Below are 16,482 nucleotides of genomic sequence, written 5' to 3' on the forward strand. Positions count from 1 at the left end.
TGTGGTACCCTTCCTGCAGGCTCATCCTGACATGACCCTCCAGCATGACAATGCCACCAGTCATACTGCTCGTTCTGTACGTGATTTCCTGCAAGACAGGAATGTCAGTGTTCTGCCATGGCCAGCGAAGAGCCCGGATCTCAATCCCATTGAGCACATCTGGGACCTGTTGGATCGGAGGGTGAGGGCTAGGGCCATTCCCCCCAGAAATGTCCGGGAACTTGCAGGTACCTTGGTGGAAAAGTGGGGTAACATCTCACAGCAAGAACTGTCAAATCTGGTGCAGTCCATGAGGAGATGCACTGCAGTACTTAATGCAGCTGGTGACCACACCAGATACTGACTGTTACTTTTGATTTTGACCCCCCCTTTGTTCAGGGACACATTTTTCCATTTCTGTTAGTCACATGTCTTTGGAACTTGTTCAGTTTATGTCTCAGTTGTTGAATCTTGTTATGTTCATACAAATATTTACACATGTTAAGTTTGCTGAAAATAAACATAGTTGACAGTGAGAGGACGTTTCTTTTTTTGCTGAGTTTACTTATATGTAGAAATATACTTATGTACGAAATCTCATTGTACACTTCATTGTTTTGAAAGCCAAATTCCTGCAGTTATACTATATAAAAATAACAAGAATATTTGGAAGGGGAAACACCATACACAAAAATGGATCCCTATTCTGTGTATAGAGCACTACTACCTCTAGTCAAATGTAATGCACTATGTACAGTATAGAGTGCCTTATGGGTTGCAGACTGGGTTCTGACAGGAATACTACTGTCATGTACAACAGTAAGATGGACAGGGGCAAGGTGAAAAATAACATTTAAGGCTTTGATAAGATTAAATAACATTGATTCATTACATCATCTATGCCCAGGAATGTAGCATAGATTTTGAATGATGCATCTGGTCAACCAGGTCATTAGTGCCAAGCAAAATACATAATTCTAGTAAACGCAAGATTGGCTCCAAATGAATGACCATGTGCCAATCCCTTGGTAAATTGGAGCATAATTTCACAGTCTGACAACTCTTGATCTAGCTCCCAGAGGTGAGCGCAGGATTGACGCCACTCTGTTCCAACTCAGCGATCACTGCCATGTGTTTAAAGTCAGCTGGTTTGTGGTTGAAGGTCTCCACCAATCGAAAAATCTCCTGCCGCTGGGTTCCGTAGAACAGCTGCACCTGATTGGCCAAGCACTGAGCCAGATGTACTGTCTGCAAAACAGGAGTATTTGGTTAAAAGCCTTCCTCCACTTGGACCAAACCAAATAAAACAAGCTATAAATTAGAAAAAGGTCTATGGTAAAGAATACCAGAGGTGAATGGCATTGTTGTAATCTACAAAACAACTACTTGACTAATTACCATTTCACAGTTGTTGATATAATTGATTAATGGGGCTAGGGGGCAGTATTGACACGGCTGGATAAAAAAACATACCCGATTTAATCTGGTTACCACTCCTACCCAGTAACTAGAATATGCATATACTTATTACATATGGATAGAAAACACCCTAAAGTTTCTAAAACTGTTTGAATGGTGTCTGTGAGTATAACAGAACTCAAATGGCAGGTCAAAACCTGAGAGATTCCTTTACAGGAAGTGGCCTGTCTGACCATTTCTTGAACTTCTTTTCCATCTCTATCTTTTACTAAGGATCTCTGCTCTAACGTGACACTTCCTACGTCGTCCATAGGCGCTCAGAGCCCGGGAAAAACCTGAATGTCGTCATCCCAGCCCCAGGCTGAAACACATTATCGCCTTTCTCAAGTGGCCGATCAAGGGACTCTGGGCTTAGGCGTGTGACCCGACCGCCCCCGCCTTTGTGATTTTTTCCTCTGTTTGCCGAAAAGGAGATTCCCTGTCGGAATATTATCGCTTTTCTACGAGAAAAATGGCGTAAAAATTGATTTTAAACAGCGGTTGACATGCTTCGAAGTACGGTAATGGAATATTTAGAATTTTTTTGTCACGAATTGCGCGCAACCCTTCTTTACCATTTCGGATAGTGTCTGGAACGCACGAACAAAACGCCGCTATTCGGATATAACGATGGATTATTTTGGACCAAACCAACATTTGTTATTGAAGTAGCAGTCCTGGGAGTGCATTCTGACGAAGACAACAAAAGGTAATCAAACTTTTATAATAGTAAATATGATTATGGTGAGTGCTAAACTTGCCGGGTGTCTAAATAGCTAGCCCGTGATGCCTGGGCTATGTACTTAGAATATTGCAAAATGTGCTTTCACCAAAAAGCTATTTTAAAACCGGACATATCGAGTGCATAGAGGAGGTCTGTATCTATAATTCTTAAAATAATTGTTATGCTTTTTGTGAACGTTTATCGTGAGTAATTTAGTAAAATGTTAGCGAATTCCCCGGAAGTTTGCGGGGGGTATGCTAGTTCTGAACGTCACATGCTAATGTAAAAAGCTGGTTTTTGATATAAATATGAACTTGATTGAACAAAACATGCATGTATTGTATAACATAATGTCCTAGGGTTGTCATCTGATGAAGATCATCAAAGGTGAGTGCTGCATTTAGCTGTCTTCTGGGTTTTTGTGACATTATATGCTAGCTTGAAAAATGGGTGTCTGATTATTTCTGGCTTGGTACTCTGCTGACATAATCTAATGTTTTGCTTTCGTTGTAAAGCCTTTTTGAAATCGGACAGTGTGGTTAGATTAACGAGAGTCTTGTCTTTAAATAGCTGTAAAATAGTCATATGTTTGAGAAATTGAAGTAATAGGATTTTTAAGGTTTTGAAAATCGCGCCACAGGCTTCAAGTGGCTGTTACGTAGGTGGGACGAATTCGTCCCGCCTAGCCCAGAGAGGATAAATGTGCCGTGTGTGTACATTAGTGATCAGCCTGTATGAGTAAAGCTATTGTTGAATGTGGTGTATAACTGGGCTGCTGCCTATAACACTAGCCTCAACATCATTCTTTTTTATGGATTTTTAAAGTGGTATTGCATCATGTACAATGGCTTATTAGAAACAGCTTACCATGAACTTAGGGTCCATCTCAGCAGTCATGAGCACTACACCCTTGTCTTTCTGCAGGTCAGAATAATGGTAGAGGATCAACTGACTGGGGGCGTGCTCTCCCATGGTCTGTGGAGGGGGTCGGGGAAACACCAGAGTCAATATAGTATAGAATCTACACCACAGATAATACAAGTTATCTAGGAATATAATCGTATTTCTATACATCATATACTGAACCAAAATATAAACGCAACACGTAAGGTTTTGTTCCCATGTTTCATGAGCTAAAATAAAAATATCCCAGAAATTTTCCATACGCACAAAAAACGTATTTCTCTCAAATGTGCACAAATTTGTTTACATCCCTGTTAGTGAGCATTTCTCCTTTGCCAAGATAATCCATCCACCTGACAGGTGTGGCATATCAAGAAGCTGATTAAACAGCATGATCATTACACAGGTGCACCATGTGCTGGGGACAATAAAAGGCCACAGTAAAATGTTTTATCACACAACACAATGCCACAGATGTCTCAAGTTGAGGGATGTGAAATTGGCATGTTGCTGCAGGAATGTCCACCAGAGCTGTTGACAGAGAATTGAATGTTCATTTCTCTATCATAAGGCGCCTCTAAGGTCGTTTTAGAGAATTTGGCTGTACATCCAACCGGCCTCACAACAGCAGACCACATGTAACCACGCCAGCTCAGGACCTCCACATCCGGCTTCGTTCACCCGCGGGATCGTCTAAGACCAGTCACCCAGACAGCTGATGAAACCGTGGAGTATTTCTATCTGTAATAAAGCCCTGTTGTGGGGAAAAATATATTCTGATTGGCTGAAATCCATAGATTAGGGCCTAATTTATTTATTTCAATTGACTGATTTCCTTATATGAAATTGTTGCATGTTGTTTTTATATATTTTTTCAGTGTTGAATCCTATGGTGCTGTTTGGGTGAGCTAGGATGAAGAGGGGCTCCCGAGTGGTGCAGCGGTCTAAGGCACTGCATGTCAGTGCTTGAGGCGCCACTACAGACACCCTGGTTCGATTCCAGGCTGTATCACAACCGGCTGTGATCGGGAGTCCCATAAGGCGGCGCACAATTGGCCCAGCATTGGCCGGGTTTGGCCGGTGTAGGCCGTCATTGTAAATAAGAATTTGTTCTTAACTGACTTGGTTAGTTAAATAAAGGTTAAATAAATAAAACATTAAAAGAGGAGCTATAAGAGAAATGATATAGGAGTTACCTGGACATTGATCAGGGACGTGAAATGCAGCTCGTGGTCCGACCACTGCCCCAGGAAAAATTCATAGCCCTCCTTTTGGGGTAACGCATACAGGAACTGGATGTAGGGGAGTAACACATTGTTATACAGGTGAGTAATACCTTTAAATGTTTTGTATTCAACTATCAGACAGATTAAAACTATTCAACATGAGTTCCAATAGTAGATTCATGAGTATAACATTTCTAAAAAAATAATGAAATGCTGGGATTCAATCATCTCAATTCATTGTTGTCCATACATTATTCAGGTTGTGGTTAACATGTTATGGAAGCGCTGAATATTAAAGCTTCCCTTTCTTTACTTGTACAATACTGCCATCAAGTGTCCTTTCCTGCATGTTACTACTCAAACAACCACATCTGCTCTGTCACCATGTCACACAAATTGTGTGCAATGTCATTGTAAACACACTGCTTTATCATCAACCTTTGAACAAACTACAGTACAGTTCTACTAGGCACAAAGCATGGAGATGCTTACCACAGGGTTGCACTTAGCTCTGTTGAAAATGACTTCAAAAACGTGAGCCTAAAATAGAGCAAGAATTATGTCATTGTAATTATGCATTTGTTAAACCACTGTCAAAAGTGTTATCTGACAAAACGGCAAACTTACTGGTATGACAGCGCTTATGGTGTCTTTTGTGGCATAATACTGCCTCCAAAGCTGAAAACAAAATGAAAGTTTTTTTGTGTATTTTATTCCTCTTATGAAAACATGAAAAATAACATACTTTACATAGATATGCAAGGTTTGAATTAGTCTAAACATTTAAACACGTACCTCTGCAATTTCTTCTCCTGACATATCCTGGATCAAGTCCAAATTCAGGATAGATCCTAGGGTCTGTGCAAGAAACAAATGGTATTATCCAGGTGGACAGGGTGATTTACCCTCATACAAAGCAATGGGCTTTAAAACCTAGTGTAAAGCAGTACACAAAATTCTACCGAATTATGCAAATTGTATTAATACACTGATTTGACTTCTCACCTTGTCTTTGGTGAATCTGCCTGAACCATCAGCCTGGTTGTCACGCTTCTCTAGCTGCAAATATAAATGGATGTCAATCAAACAGTGTTTCCTTATATGCATGTAGGACATATTGGCACAAAGGCTGTCAGAGCATCTAGGGGTTGGCAAAAACATTGTTTCAGCGTAAAGAATTCTACAACCGTGGGACACACTCCTAAGCAGGGGAGGGTAATCCATTACACCCAACAAAAGGTGTTATATAGGCAAGTCAGTTAAGAACAAATTATTATTTACAATTCCGCTCTACCCCGGCCAAACCCGGACGACGCTGGGCCAATTGTGCGCCGCCCTATGGGATTCCCAATCACGGCCGGATGTGATACAGCCTGGAATCGAACCAGGGACTGTAGTGACGCCTCTTGCACTGTGATGCAGTGCCTTAGACCACTAGGGTCAATACACAGAGCCTTCAGAAAGTATTCACACCCCTTGACTTTTCCACATTTTGTTGTGTTATAAATTGGGATTAAATGGATGTAATAATAATATATATATATTTTTTTACAATCTACACAAAATACTTGAATATCAAAGTGGAAGAAAAATGATATCTACTAATACATCTTGATTAGATAAGTATTCAACCCCCTGAGTTAATACATGTTAGAATCAACTTTGGCAGCGATTACAGTTGAGTCTTTTTGAGTAAGCCTCTACGAGCTTTGCACACCTGCATTGTACAATATTTTCCCATTATAATTTTTTAAAACTCATTTACATTTTAGTCATTTAGCAGAAACTCGTATCCAGAGCAACTTCAAGCTCTGTCATTTTAGTCATTTGGCAGAAACTCGTATCCAGAGCAACTTCAAGCTCTGTCATTTTAGTCATTTGGCAGAAACTCGTATCCAGAGCGACTTCAAGCTCTGTCAAGGCGGTTGTTGATCACTTTAGTGCGTCATTGCGAACAGGAAGCATGTTTTGGAATATGTGTATTCTGTACAGGCTTCCTTCTTTTCACTCTGTCCATTAGGTTAGTATTGTGGAGTAACTACAATGTTGTTGATACATCCTCAGTGTTCTCCTATCACAGCTATTAAACTGTTTTACAGTCACCATTGGCCTCATGGTGAAATCACTGAGCAGTTTTTTTCCTCGCCGGCAACTGAGTTAGGAAGGATGCCTGTATCTTTGTAGTTACTGGGTGTATTGATACACCATCCAAAGTGTTATTAATAACATCACCATGCTCAAAGGAATATCTAATGTCTGCTTTTTTTTTTACCTTTCTACCAATAGGTTCCCTTCTCTGTGAGGCATTGGTAAACCTCCTTGGTCTTTGTGGTTGAAATTTACTACTCGACCGAGGGACCTTACAGACAATTGTATGTGTCGGGTACAGAGATAGGGTAATTGTTCAAAAACCATGTTAACCCCTATTATTGCACTCAGAGTGAGTCCATGCAACTGATTGATTCAAGACATTTCAGCAAATTTCTAAAAACAAAATTCCACATTGTAGGGTATTGTGTGTTGATCAGTGGCACAAAACCTCAATGAATATCCATTTTAAATTCAGGCTGAAGTGTGGAAAAAGTCAAGGGGTTTGAACACTTTCTTTAGGCACTGAAGCATAATACGTCGGCGGGTGATAGCTAGCTAATGCTAACCCTAGCTAGGTACCGTCTGATACGTCGCTGTGTCCGGTCCTCTCACAACCTCCCCAATTACATTGGAACTTACTGTACTGTTTAACTGGGTGGTTGGTCCAAATGACGCTAGGAATGATTATTAAACTTATTCAACTCAGATTCCTATAACCTGAAGCATGACCACACAATGTAAATACACACCATTAACGCATACCAGCCCAGCTCGTGCTTACATGGTTGTGCACATGAGTCTGGTGAAATCATGTACCCAGAATATATATATTTTTAAAAGTTTCCTAGCATCATAAGGACCAACCACCCAGACAACCAGCTTATAGAGGGCCTGCGAGGTCAATTTCCAAAATCAAAACACTGGGTTCTCTTAGATTGTAGACTTGCTTGCCATCAGCCGTCTGGTCCAAGAGACTAAGGTCAAAATCACCTCAGAACGTAGTAACCTACCTCCTGCTCCATGAGTTTGGAGACCAAGAGACTAAGGTCAATATCACCTCAGAACGTAGTAACCTACCTCCTGCTCCATGAGTTTGACGAACTCTGATTGTTTGGAGTGTCCGAGTGGCTCCCGTTTCATTTCATTTCGCTTCTCGAGCCGAGCGTTGAACTCCTGCGGTTTGGCACTGAAAAAAAGAAATACAGGCTGGTTAGGAAATCCCTAAGTTCAAAACTAAGCTACAGTTCAGCCTAGATATGAAAGACAAAATGGTAAAAAGAACAGTGTATTTTGTAGCAGGACACATCTCAGAGGAGAGTGACTGTCATGACTTCAGTTAGGCCTTTAATTATCCAGACCAGGACAAAAGACTTACAAGCTCTACAATATCAAAGTTAGCTCTGGCTAGTAGTTATTAGTACTGTCACTCAATCCTTGTCCTGGTATGTGCAGGCTTTTGTTCCTGCCCAGTACTAAAAAAGCAATGAATTCTCTTGATTAAGTTAGTTGAATCAGGAGGTTAAGTACTGAGTAGTAGAAAGATCAGATTAGAAGTCTTCTTGGGTCTCAAAAATGAGACCCGCAAAATCCCCACCCAACCTAGAAATAATAATATATATATAAAAATAACCTAGAAATTATTTTTTTTAAAAGATATATACTGCTCAAAAAAATAAAGGGAACACTTAAACAACACATCCTAGATCTGAATGAAAGAAATAATCTTATTAAATACTTTTTTCTTTACATAGTTGAATGTGCTGACAACAAAATCACAAAAATAATCAATGGAAATCCAATTTATCAACCCATGGAGGTCTGGATTTGGAGTCACACTCAAAATTAAAGTGGAAAACCACACTACAGGCTGATCCAACTTTGATGTAATGTCCTTAAAACAAGCCAAAATGAGGCTCAGTAGTGTGTGTGGCCTCCACATGCCTGTATGACCTCCCTACAATGCCTGGGCATGCTCCTGATGAGGTGGCGGATGGTCTCCTGAGGGACCTCCTCCCAGACCTGGACTAAAGCATCCGCCAACTCCTGGACAGTCTGTGGTGCAACGTGGCGTTGGTGGATGGAGCGAGACATGATGTCCTAGATGTGCTCAATTGGATACAGGTCTGGGGAACGGGCGGGCCAGTCCATAGCATCAATGCCTTCCTCTTGCAGGAACTGCTGACACACTCCAGCCACATGAGGTCTAGCATTGTCTTGCATTAGGAGGAACCCAGGGCCAACCGCACCAGCATATGGTCTCACAAGGGGTCTGAGGATCTCATCTCGGTACCTAATGGCAGTCAGGCTACCTCTGGCGAGCACATGGAGGGCTGTGCGGCCCCCCAAAGAGATGCCACCCCACACCATGACTGACCCACCGCCAAACCGGTCATGCTGGAGGATGTTGCAGACAGCAGAACGTTCTCCACGGCATCTCCAGACTCTGTCACGTCTGTCACGTGCTCAGTGTGAACCTGCTTTCATCTGTGAAGAGCACAGGGCGCCAGTGGCGAATTTGCCAATCTTGGTGTTCTCTCGCAAATGCCAAACGTCCTGCACGGTGTTGGGCTGTAAGCACAACCCCCACCTGTGGACGTCGGGCCCTCATACCACCCTCATGGAGTCTGTTTCTGACCGTTTGAGCAGACACATGCACATTTGTGGCCTGCTGGAGGTCATTTTGCAGGGCTCTGGCAGTGCTTCTCCTGCTCCTCCTTGCACAAAGGCGGAGGTAGCGGTGCTGCTGCTGGGTTGTTGCCCTCCTACGGCCTCCTCCACGTCTCCTGATGTACTGGCCTGTCTCCTGGTAGCGCCTCCATGCTCTGGACACTACGCTGACAGACACAGCAAACCTTCTTGCCACAGCTCGCATTGATGTGCCATCCTGGATGAGCTGCACTACCTGAGCCACTTGTGTGGGTTGTAGACTCCGTCTCATGCTACCACCAGAGTGAAAGCACCGCCAGCATTCAAAAGTGACCAAAACATCAGCCAGGAAGCATAGGAACTGAGAAGTGGTCTGTGGTCCCCACCTGCAGAACCACTCCTTTATTGGGGGTGTCTTGCTAATTGCCTATCATTTCCACCTGTTGTCTATTCCATTTGCACAACAGCATGTGAAATTTATTGTCAATCAGTGTTGCTTCCTAAGTGGACAGTTTGATTTCACAGAAGTGTGATTGACTTGGAGTTACATTGTGTTGTTTAAGTGTTCCCTTTATTTTTTTGAGCAGTATATATATATATATATATATATATATCCGACCAGATTTGGATCCAAGGTGGACCAGATCCGACCCAAACATGTCATAGATTAGAGAGACCCGGGTCTAAGTTGGGTCGGGTCTGTATTGGATCAAAATAGGGCGGCAGGGTAGCCTAGTGGTTAGAGTGTTGGACTAGTAACCAGAAGGTTGCAAGATAGAATCCCTGAGCTGACAAGGTAAAAATCTGTTGTTCTGCCCCTGAACAAGGCAGTTAACCCACTGTTCCTAGGCTGTCATTGGAAATAAGAATTGCCTAGTTAAATAAAGGTAAAATAAAAAATGCATCCCAAAAGATAAAAAAAATGTATTGCTGAAGAAACTAGCAAAACATTGACAAATTTTATGTTGTATCAAAAATAACAATTTGTCTAAAGCATAGTATTTTCAAAAAAAGTTTTATTATTTCTCGTGACCAAATATTAGAGGATGATTTTATGGGATGATGACCACTTGCTAGACAGAGCAGCGCATAGTCTGTAACCTAATATTCTGGATTCTTTTACTTTGTGCACCGACAAATTCTAGAGTATTAAACTGTTTTGATAAAAATGATAAAAATGTATTTAGGTAGGCTATACTGAGTGTACAAAACATTAGGAACACCTGCTCTTTCCATGACAGACTGACCAGGTGAAAGCTATGATCCCTTATTGATGTCCCTTGTTAAATCCACTTCAATCAGTGTAGATGAAGGCGAGGCAACAGGTTAAATTAGGATTTTTAAGGCTTGAGACAACTGAGACAGGGATGGTGTATGTGCGCTATTCAGAGGGTGAATGGGCAAGACAAAAGATTGAAGTGCCTTTGAACGGGGTATGATAGTTGGTGTCAGGCGCACCGGTTTGAGTGTGTCAAGAACTGCAAAGCTTCTGGGTTGAAGAACGGTCCACCATCCAAAGAACATCCAGCCAATTTGACAACTGAGAAGTATTGGCGTCAACATGGGCCAGCATCCCTGTGGAACGCTTTTGACACCTTGTAGAGTCCATGCCCCCAACAAATTGAGGCTGTTCTGAGGAAAATAGGGGGTGCAACTCAATATTAGGAAGGTGTTCCTAATGTTTTGTATACTCAGTATACTTGTATACTCTACTGTTTGGTAGACTATAATCCAGGTCTAACGAGCATGAACTTATTTTCTTTGCATTATTCGAGGTCTGACAACACTGCATCTTTTTTGTTATTTTGTTATTTTGACCAGCAAATAAATGCTCTAAATGACAGTATTTTTATTTGGAATTTGGGAGAAATGTTGTCAGTAGTTTATAGAATAAAACAAAAATGTTCATTTTACCAAAACACATACCTATAAATAGTAAAACCAGAGAAACTGATAATTTTGTAGTGGTCTCTTCATTTTTTCCAGAGCTGTATATATCCATTTTTATAGAATTAGCCTATACAGCCTTAAGTTTGATTTGAAAGAAAAGTCATCCAAGCCACAGCGCCCAGGGAGGACTGGGTCTGGAAAGAACTCCAAAAGAACACCAAAAGGCAACTTCCTCCTACAGTTACATGCATGTAAGACGTGTTGATATTTATATACTAATCAAAAAGAACAGATTCTGATGTTTCCAAATAACCTATCTTTGAAAAACAACTCGCAAAGAAGAAAAATTTGTGGACGAGCTCTGCTTGAAATTCTACCTTTTTGTCAGAATTGCCGTGATACCATGCGTTCCACAAATAGGCACTCACAACACTCACAACACTAACATAATTACATTCAAAATATGCTATTCTGGGTTTTTTTTAAATGCATTTCCATATTGTTCCTTAAGACCTGTCTAAATTAAAAATAATGGATTTCTTCGTGATGGCGTATATTAAAATGTAGCCTATTTATAAATAAACACTTGAATTGTGTTAATGGTTTTCATTTTAGATTAATAAATGCTTTTGTTTTCTTTGAAATACATTTTTTTTTATCGTATTCTAATGTCACATAAGACCTTCATAAACAACCACCTGATACATTTTGTGATAGCATTGGAATGTTGAGGCAGGCGTCAGCTGAATTGGGATGCCTCGAGGCCCGGCTATTCTAGTGAATAAAGAATAAAATGTAAATATGATAGAAATAAAACTCTAAACACCAATTTTGGTCTGGTCAGTATTTCACACAGACCTGAGGTGTGTGGCCACCAAACAGGACCCCAAGGGTCAACTACAGATTTTTGGAACCCCGGGTCATCGGGTTGGAACCATGAAGGCCTCTAGTTCAGATAGCAAGCTAGTACTACACTGGAACAAAAAGCCTATACACGCCACACTCAGTCGACCAAGCATTAGCAAGGATGACATATCTGCAGCAATCAACATTCATTATAACCCTTCATCTCACGCTGTTCAGTTGGTAGAGCACGGTGTTTGCAACGCCAGGGTTGTGGGTTCGATTCCCACGGAGGACCAGTACGAAAAAGAAAAAAAAAAAAATGTATGAAATGTATGCATTCACTACTGTAAGTCGTTCTGGATAAGAGCGTCTGCTAAATGACTAAGATGTAATGTCACAAGCCAAGATATCGTTATTTAGCTGGGGTGCATTCATTATGCGGATATTGTTCCAAAACGTTGTTGGTTGCAAAATGTCAACAAACCGTTTACTCCAAACGGACAACGTTTTGGCAAAGTAGTTATCTGACAAAATCAGGTAGGTTCCTCCCCGTTACGTTTGGTTGTCAAACGGTAAACTTTTTTCGAAGACGTAATAAATACAACCTTGAGACCAGGGGTGTATTCACTAGGAACCAAACGAAACCAACCTGAATTTGTCAAATAACTCGTTTTCGTAGCAAAACGTTCTGGACTAATGATTACACCCCTACTAGCTAACAGTTGGCAAGACTTGGCTAGCTGACTACACATGGGAAATTAATTTGACAAACAGTGAAAGTTGCACACCAAGATTAGCTAGTACCCAGTTTTATTGCCATGTAATGTAGGTAAGTTGGCAAGCTAACGTTAAATTAATATTTGCTAGCGTGTGACTTTTCTTTCGCTTATAACGTTACCTCCGTAGCTTTCTGATCTTTTCCTGATATTTATTATAATATGGATTGTCCTCCAGTTCCGGCTCTTTCTCCTTCTTCACAGAAAATGCTCTTAACTGCGACGGCACCAGGCCTGGGATGAGCGGTCGGATTCCAGTTACCCTGACCGCTAGCATCCCACGGTACAAACAAGACATTTGCACCATGGCCGCCGCCATCTTTCTCCCTTCGCCGTCGTCGCACATAAATAACACGCCGTAAAGAAACAATGTCAACATACAAATCGTTCCGAGGACCTGTATTGTGTCAATTACAATTATGAGAAAGGCCTATATAACAATTAAATGGATAGGCCTTCACATATTTTAAGTAGTTTAAACATTTTAATTCAATCCACAAATGTCCCAAAATCACTACAGAAGGAACAGTCTTCTATAAAATGTGCATTCATTTCAAAATTAGTTTGGAATGGATCAAAACAAGCTTGGAATGCAACAGCAATGGCACAGACAGAGTATGTGAGAATTCTCCAATTCACCTGTGCGTGTAACCCAAGTAAAAGTAATACATGAGACAAATATACAGAGCAACTTTTTGTCCTATATTTATATATTTTTTGTATAACTTTTTCAAATCCCAGCCAGAATCCTCGCAGGAGGCCTTTTGGTAGGCCGTCATTGTAAATAAGAATTTGTTCTTAACTGACTTGCCTAGTTAAATAAAGGTTAAATAAATAAATAAATAAAATAAAACTTAAAGGTAATAACTGTAAATATGAACAAAACAAGCCAAACCTTTTCAAGCACTGAAATCTAATTTGTAGTTTTTAATTTCCCTATCCCCACCCACCACAGAATGGCACGTTTACTGCACATTGCCTATCTTTTTTCTGAGAGGTATCCCAGCTAGTACATAACGTTCTGAGAACCATATGTTTTTTAGAGCTTGGTGAGAGCGTGGTTGTCCTATGGTAATTTTGTATACAACCTTCCCACAACTTTCTGGGAATGGTGCAGAATAGTTGCTTGGCTTGTAAACATTCTCAGCACATTTAAGGAACTTGCCAAAAAAATTAATCGTTTCTTGGTATTTTGTAAAAGTTCAAAGATGGCTACATTTAATTTATGTTCTAGGAAAGTTCACCAACTGGTTTGACATTGGAAATGTTCTCATAGTTCAGCGAACGTTAAGATTTTTATTTTATTTAACATTTATTTAACTAGGCAAGTCAGGTTGGTAAGAAACAACATTATTCTGTGGGAAATACATTACTTCAGCATCAATTGTTATTGGTCACATACGCATATTTAGCAGATTAAATATTTTTTAATGTTTTGTACAGTCAGTGTATGTCGGTTGTGTTCTGTAGTCAGGTAGTGAGAGTGGCCTCTTCTGGTGAGATGGTGTAAGTGCACTATGTTCAATGAACAGTAGGCTACAGTTATGTATTGTGGTTATTAACATTGGTCCTGGACACCCACATGGTGTGCAGACTTTTTGTTCCTGCCCAGCACTAACACACACAATTCAACCAATGAATGTCTCGGTGATTAGATTAACCAAGTATGTTAGTGATGTGCTAGAACAAAAGCCTGCATAGCCTGTGGTTCTCCAGAATCAGTGTTAGTGACTACAGTAAATATAGAGGCATGTGCACTTCTATCAAAACGCCACAAGAGGGCACTCTGATTATGTCTCATGAGAGCAGAACCGTTGGTCGTTTGTATGTTAACTTCTAGAGTAGAATTATCAAAGATGCATATTTTAAAATATATTTATTATGTTGTATTACATTCTGGTACATTATTTTAGGAAAATATCAGACTCAATAAATTATGTTTGGCCCAAATATAGTCTTCTCTGATTTCACACTACGCAATAGAGCGACCAATAAGAGCTTAAACATATTTAAAGGATAAAAGTGATTTGTACTGCTTGTTGTCATTAACTGAGTGTACCTGTATTATACCTTCTGAGGTCTGTAGTAGATATTATTCATGATGTGACTGTACCTTATGCAGAATACAGTCTTAAGGGGTTGAGCATTGAGAGGAGCTGCGTTGTTTGGCTCACGGTAGCAGAGCATAACTCTAGCCAAGTGTCAGAGAGGGGAGTTCCACTAGGCCGAGGAACTCTGGCTGGGCTGCTTCACCTGCATGCACGCCCCACACATGCACGAACACACACAAGCAAAAACACACACACACACACACACACACACACACACACACACACACACACACACACACACACACACACACACACACACACACACACACACACACACACACACACACACTCTCAGAGGCCCAGGGTGTGCCGGCCAGCAGGTTTTCCGCCTGGCTGACCGCTCTAGAATATGTGAGTGCATGGCTGGCCACAGGAGAGGTGAGGGACGAGGTACACAGTGTCACGGCAGCAGCTTCATCCACCTGGCCACAACAGCCTGACAGGTTAACATGCAATACTGTAGGGAGGCCTGGGTTATAACTCTCTCTCTCTCTCTCTCTCTCTCTCTCTCTCTCTCTCTCTCTCTCTCTCTCACTACAATTACAAAGATGTCTCATGTTGAAATTATTACTTAGGAATTGTAGGTTATTGTTTGTAGAAATAATTGTTAGAAAAAATGTTTTTTGTTTGTGAAGAGTGGGTTAGAGAGCTGAAATTAGAGGAGGGGTGAAGGTGGCCGCCATAGTTTTGTACATTAGATACTTTTTTGTGTCACATGAAAATGAAGGATATACCCTAATGTTCCCTCAGTCTATTTGGATCTTGACGCTACAGAAAAAAGGCTTCAGGGTTGGGGTCAATTCCATTTCAATTCAGTCAATTCAGGACGTAAACTGAAATTCAAATGTTCCTTAATGCTTCTCATTGAGGATGTACTCTATGTATCCTCTGTTAGTACCATCTGATGGCAGCAGGCTGAACCTGTCAATCTGGTCCGGGCTGCCCTGGCAGTGCTGGTAAGCCAGTTCCAGGTTGTTATTAGTCTGGGTGAAACAGGGTACCGTTAGTAAGTACCCCTCGAGGAGCAGTTTGCCGTACTAGGAGGACTGGGTGAGGGCGTAGATCAGGTTCCCCACAGCAGCGTCTGGGTCTGTGAGCTCCAGCTGGTCTGTTGTAATGGTCTTCACAGCGCCCTCTGTCAGTTGGAGGCTGGTATTGCGGTTGAGGGACTGCGGGATCCAATTACCATGTTCTATGGTGAAATGCAGAGAACTGCTATGGGAGCTAATGCCGCTGGTAACCACGAAGCTGTGGGGGAGAAAATGGAAAAGTGGATTGGATTAAGTTTGTTTGGATATAGGCGTGTAGTTTGGCTTTGGGTATAGGCGTGTAGTACAGTGCCTTCAGAGAGTATTCACACCCCTTAACTGTTACAGCCTGAATTTAAAATGAGATTTTGTGTCACTGGCCTACACAAAATATCCCATAATGTCAAAGTGGAATTATGTTTGTAGAAATGTTTACAAATTAATAAAAAATGAAAAGTTGAAATGTCAAGTCAATAAGTATTCAACCCCTTTGTTATGGCAAGCCTAAATAAGTTCAGGAGTAAAAATCTGCTTAACAAGTCACTTTTGTTGCATGGACTCGTTCAGTGTTCAATAATAGTGGTTAACATGATTTTTAAATGGCTACCTCATCTCTGTACGCCACACATACAATTATTTGTAAGGTCCCTCAATCGAGTAGTGAATTTCAAGCACAGATTTAACCACAGAGATCAGGGAGGTTTTTTAATAACTCGCAGAGAAAGGCACCGATTGGTAGATGTGTAAAAATGTAAAAATCAGACGATGAATATCCCATGGTGAAGTTATTAATTAGGCTTTGGA

The 16,482-nt window shown here is 41.0% G+C and overlaps 1 protein-coding gene across 1 annotated transcript; it reads right to left on the bottom strand.

Moving 5' to 3' along the window:
• Window positions 1-522: 522 nt before the first annotated feature.
• Window positions 523-12,891, bottom strand: LOC106574045 (ATP synthase mitochondrial F1 complex assembly factor 1). Its single transcript, XM_014149570.2, has 9 exons — window positions 12,662-12,891; window positions 7,459-7,567; window positions 5,296-5,349; window positions 5,086-5,148; window positions 4,918-4,968; window positions 4,783-4,830; window positions 4,261-4,356; window positions 3,029-3,136; window positions 523-1,227 (listed from the first exon to the last, which is right to left on the bottom strand). The coding sequence occupies exons 1-9, from the start codon at window positions 12,883-12,885 to the stop codon at window positions 1,048-1,050; spliced, it is 933 nt and encodes a 310-aa protein (XP_014005045.1). The 5' UTR covers window positions 12,886-12,891; the 3' UTR covers window positions 523-1,047.
• Between the last annotated feature and the right edge of the window lie 3,591 nt (window positions 12,892-16,482).

This window comes from Salmo salar, chromosome ssa16 (assembly GCF_905237065.1).
Source record: "Salmo salar chromosome ssa16, Ssal_v3.1, whole genome shotgun sequence".
In the NCBI taxonomy this organism is placed as follows: domain Eukaryota; kingdom Metazoa; phylum Chordata; class Actinopteri; order Salmoniformes; family Salmonidae; genus Salmo; species Salmo salar.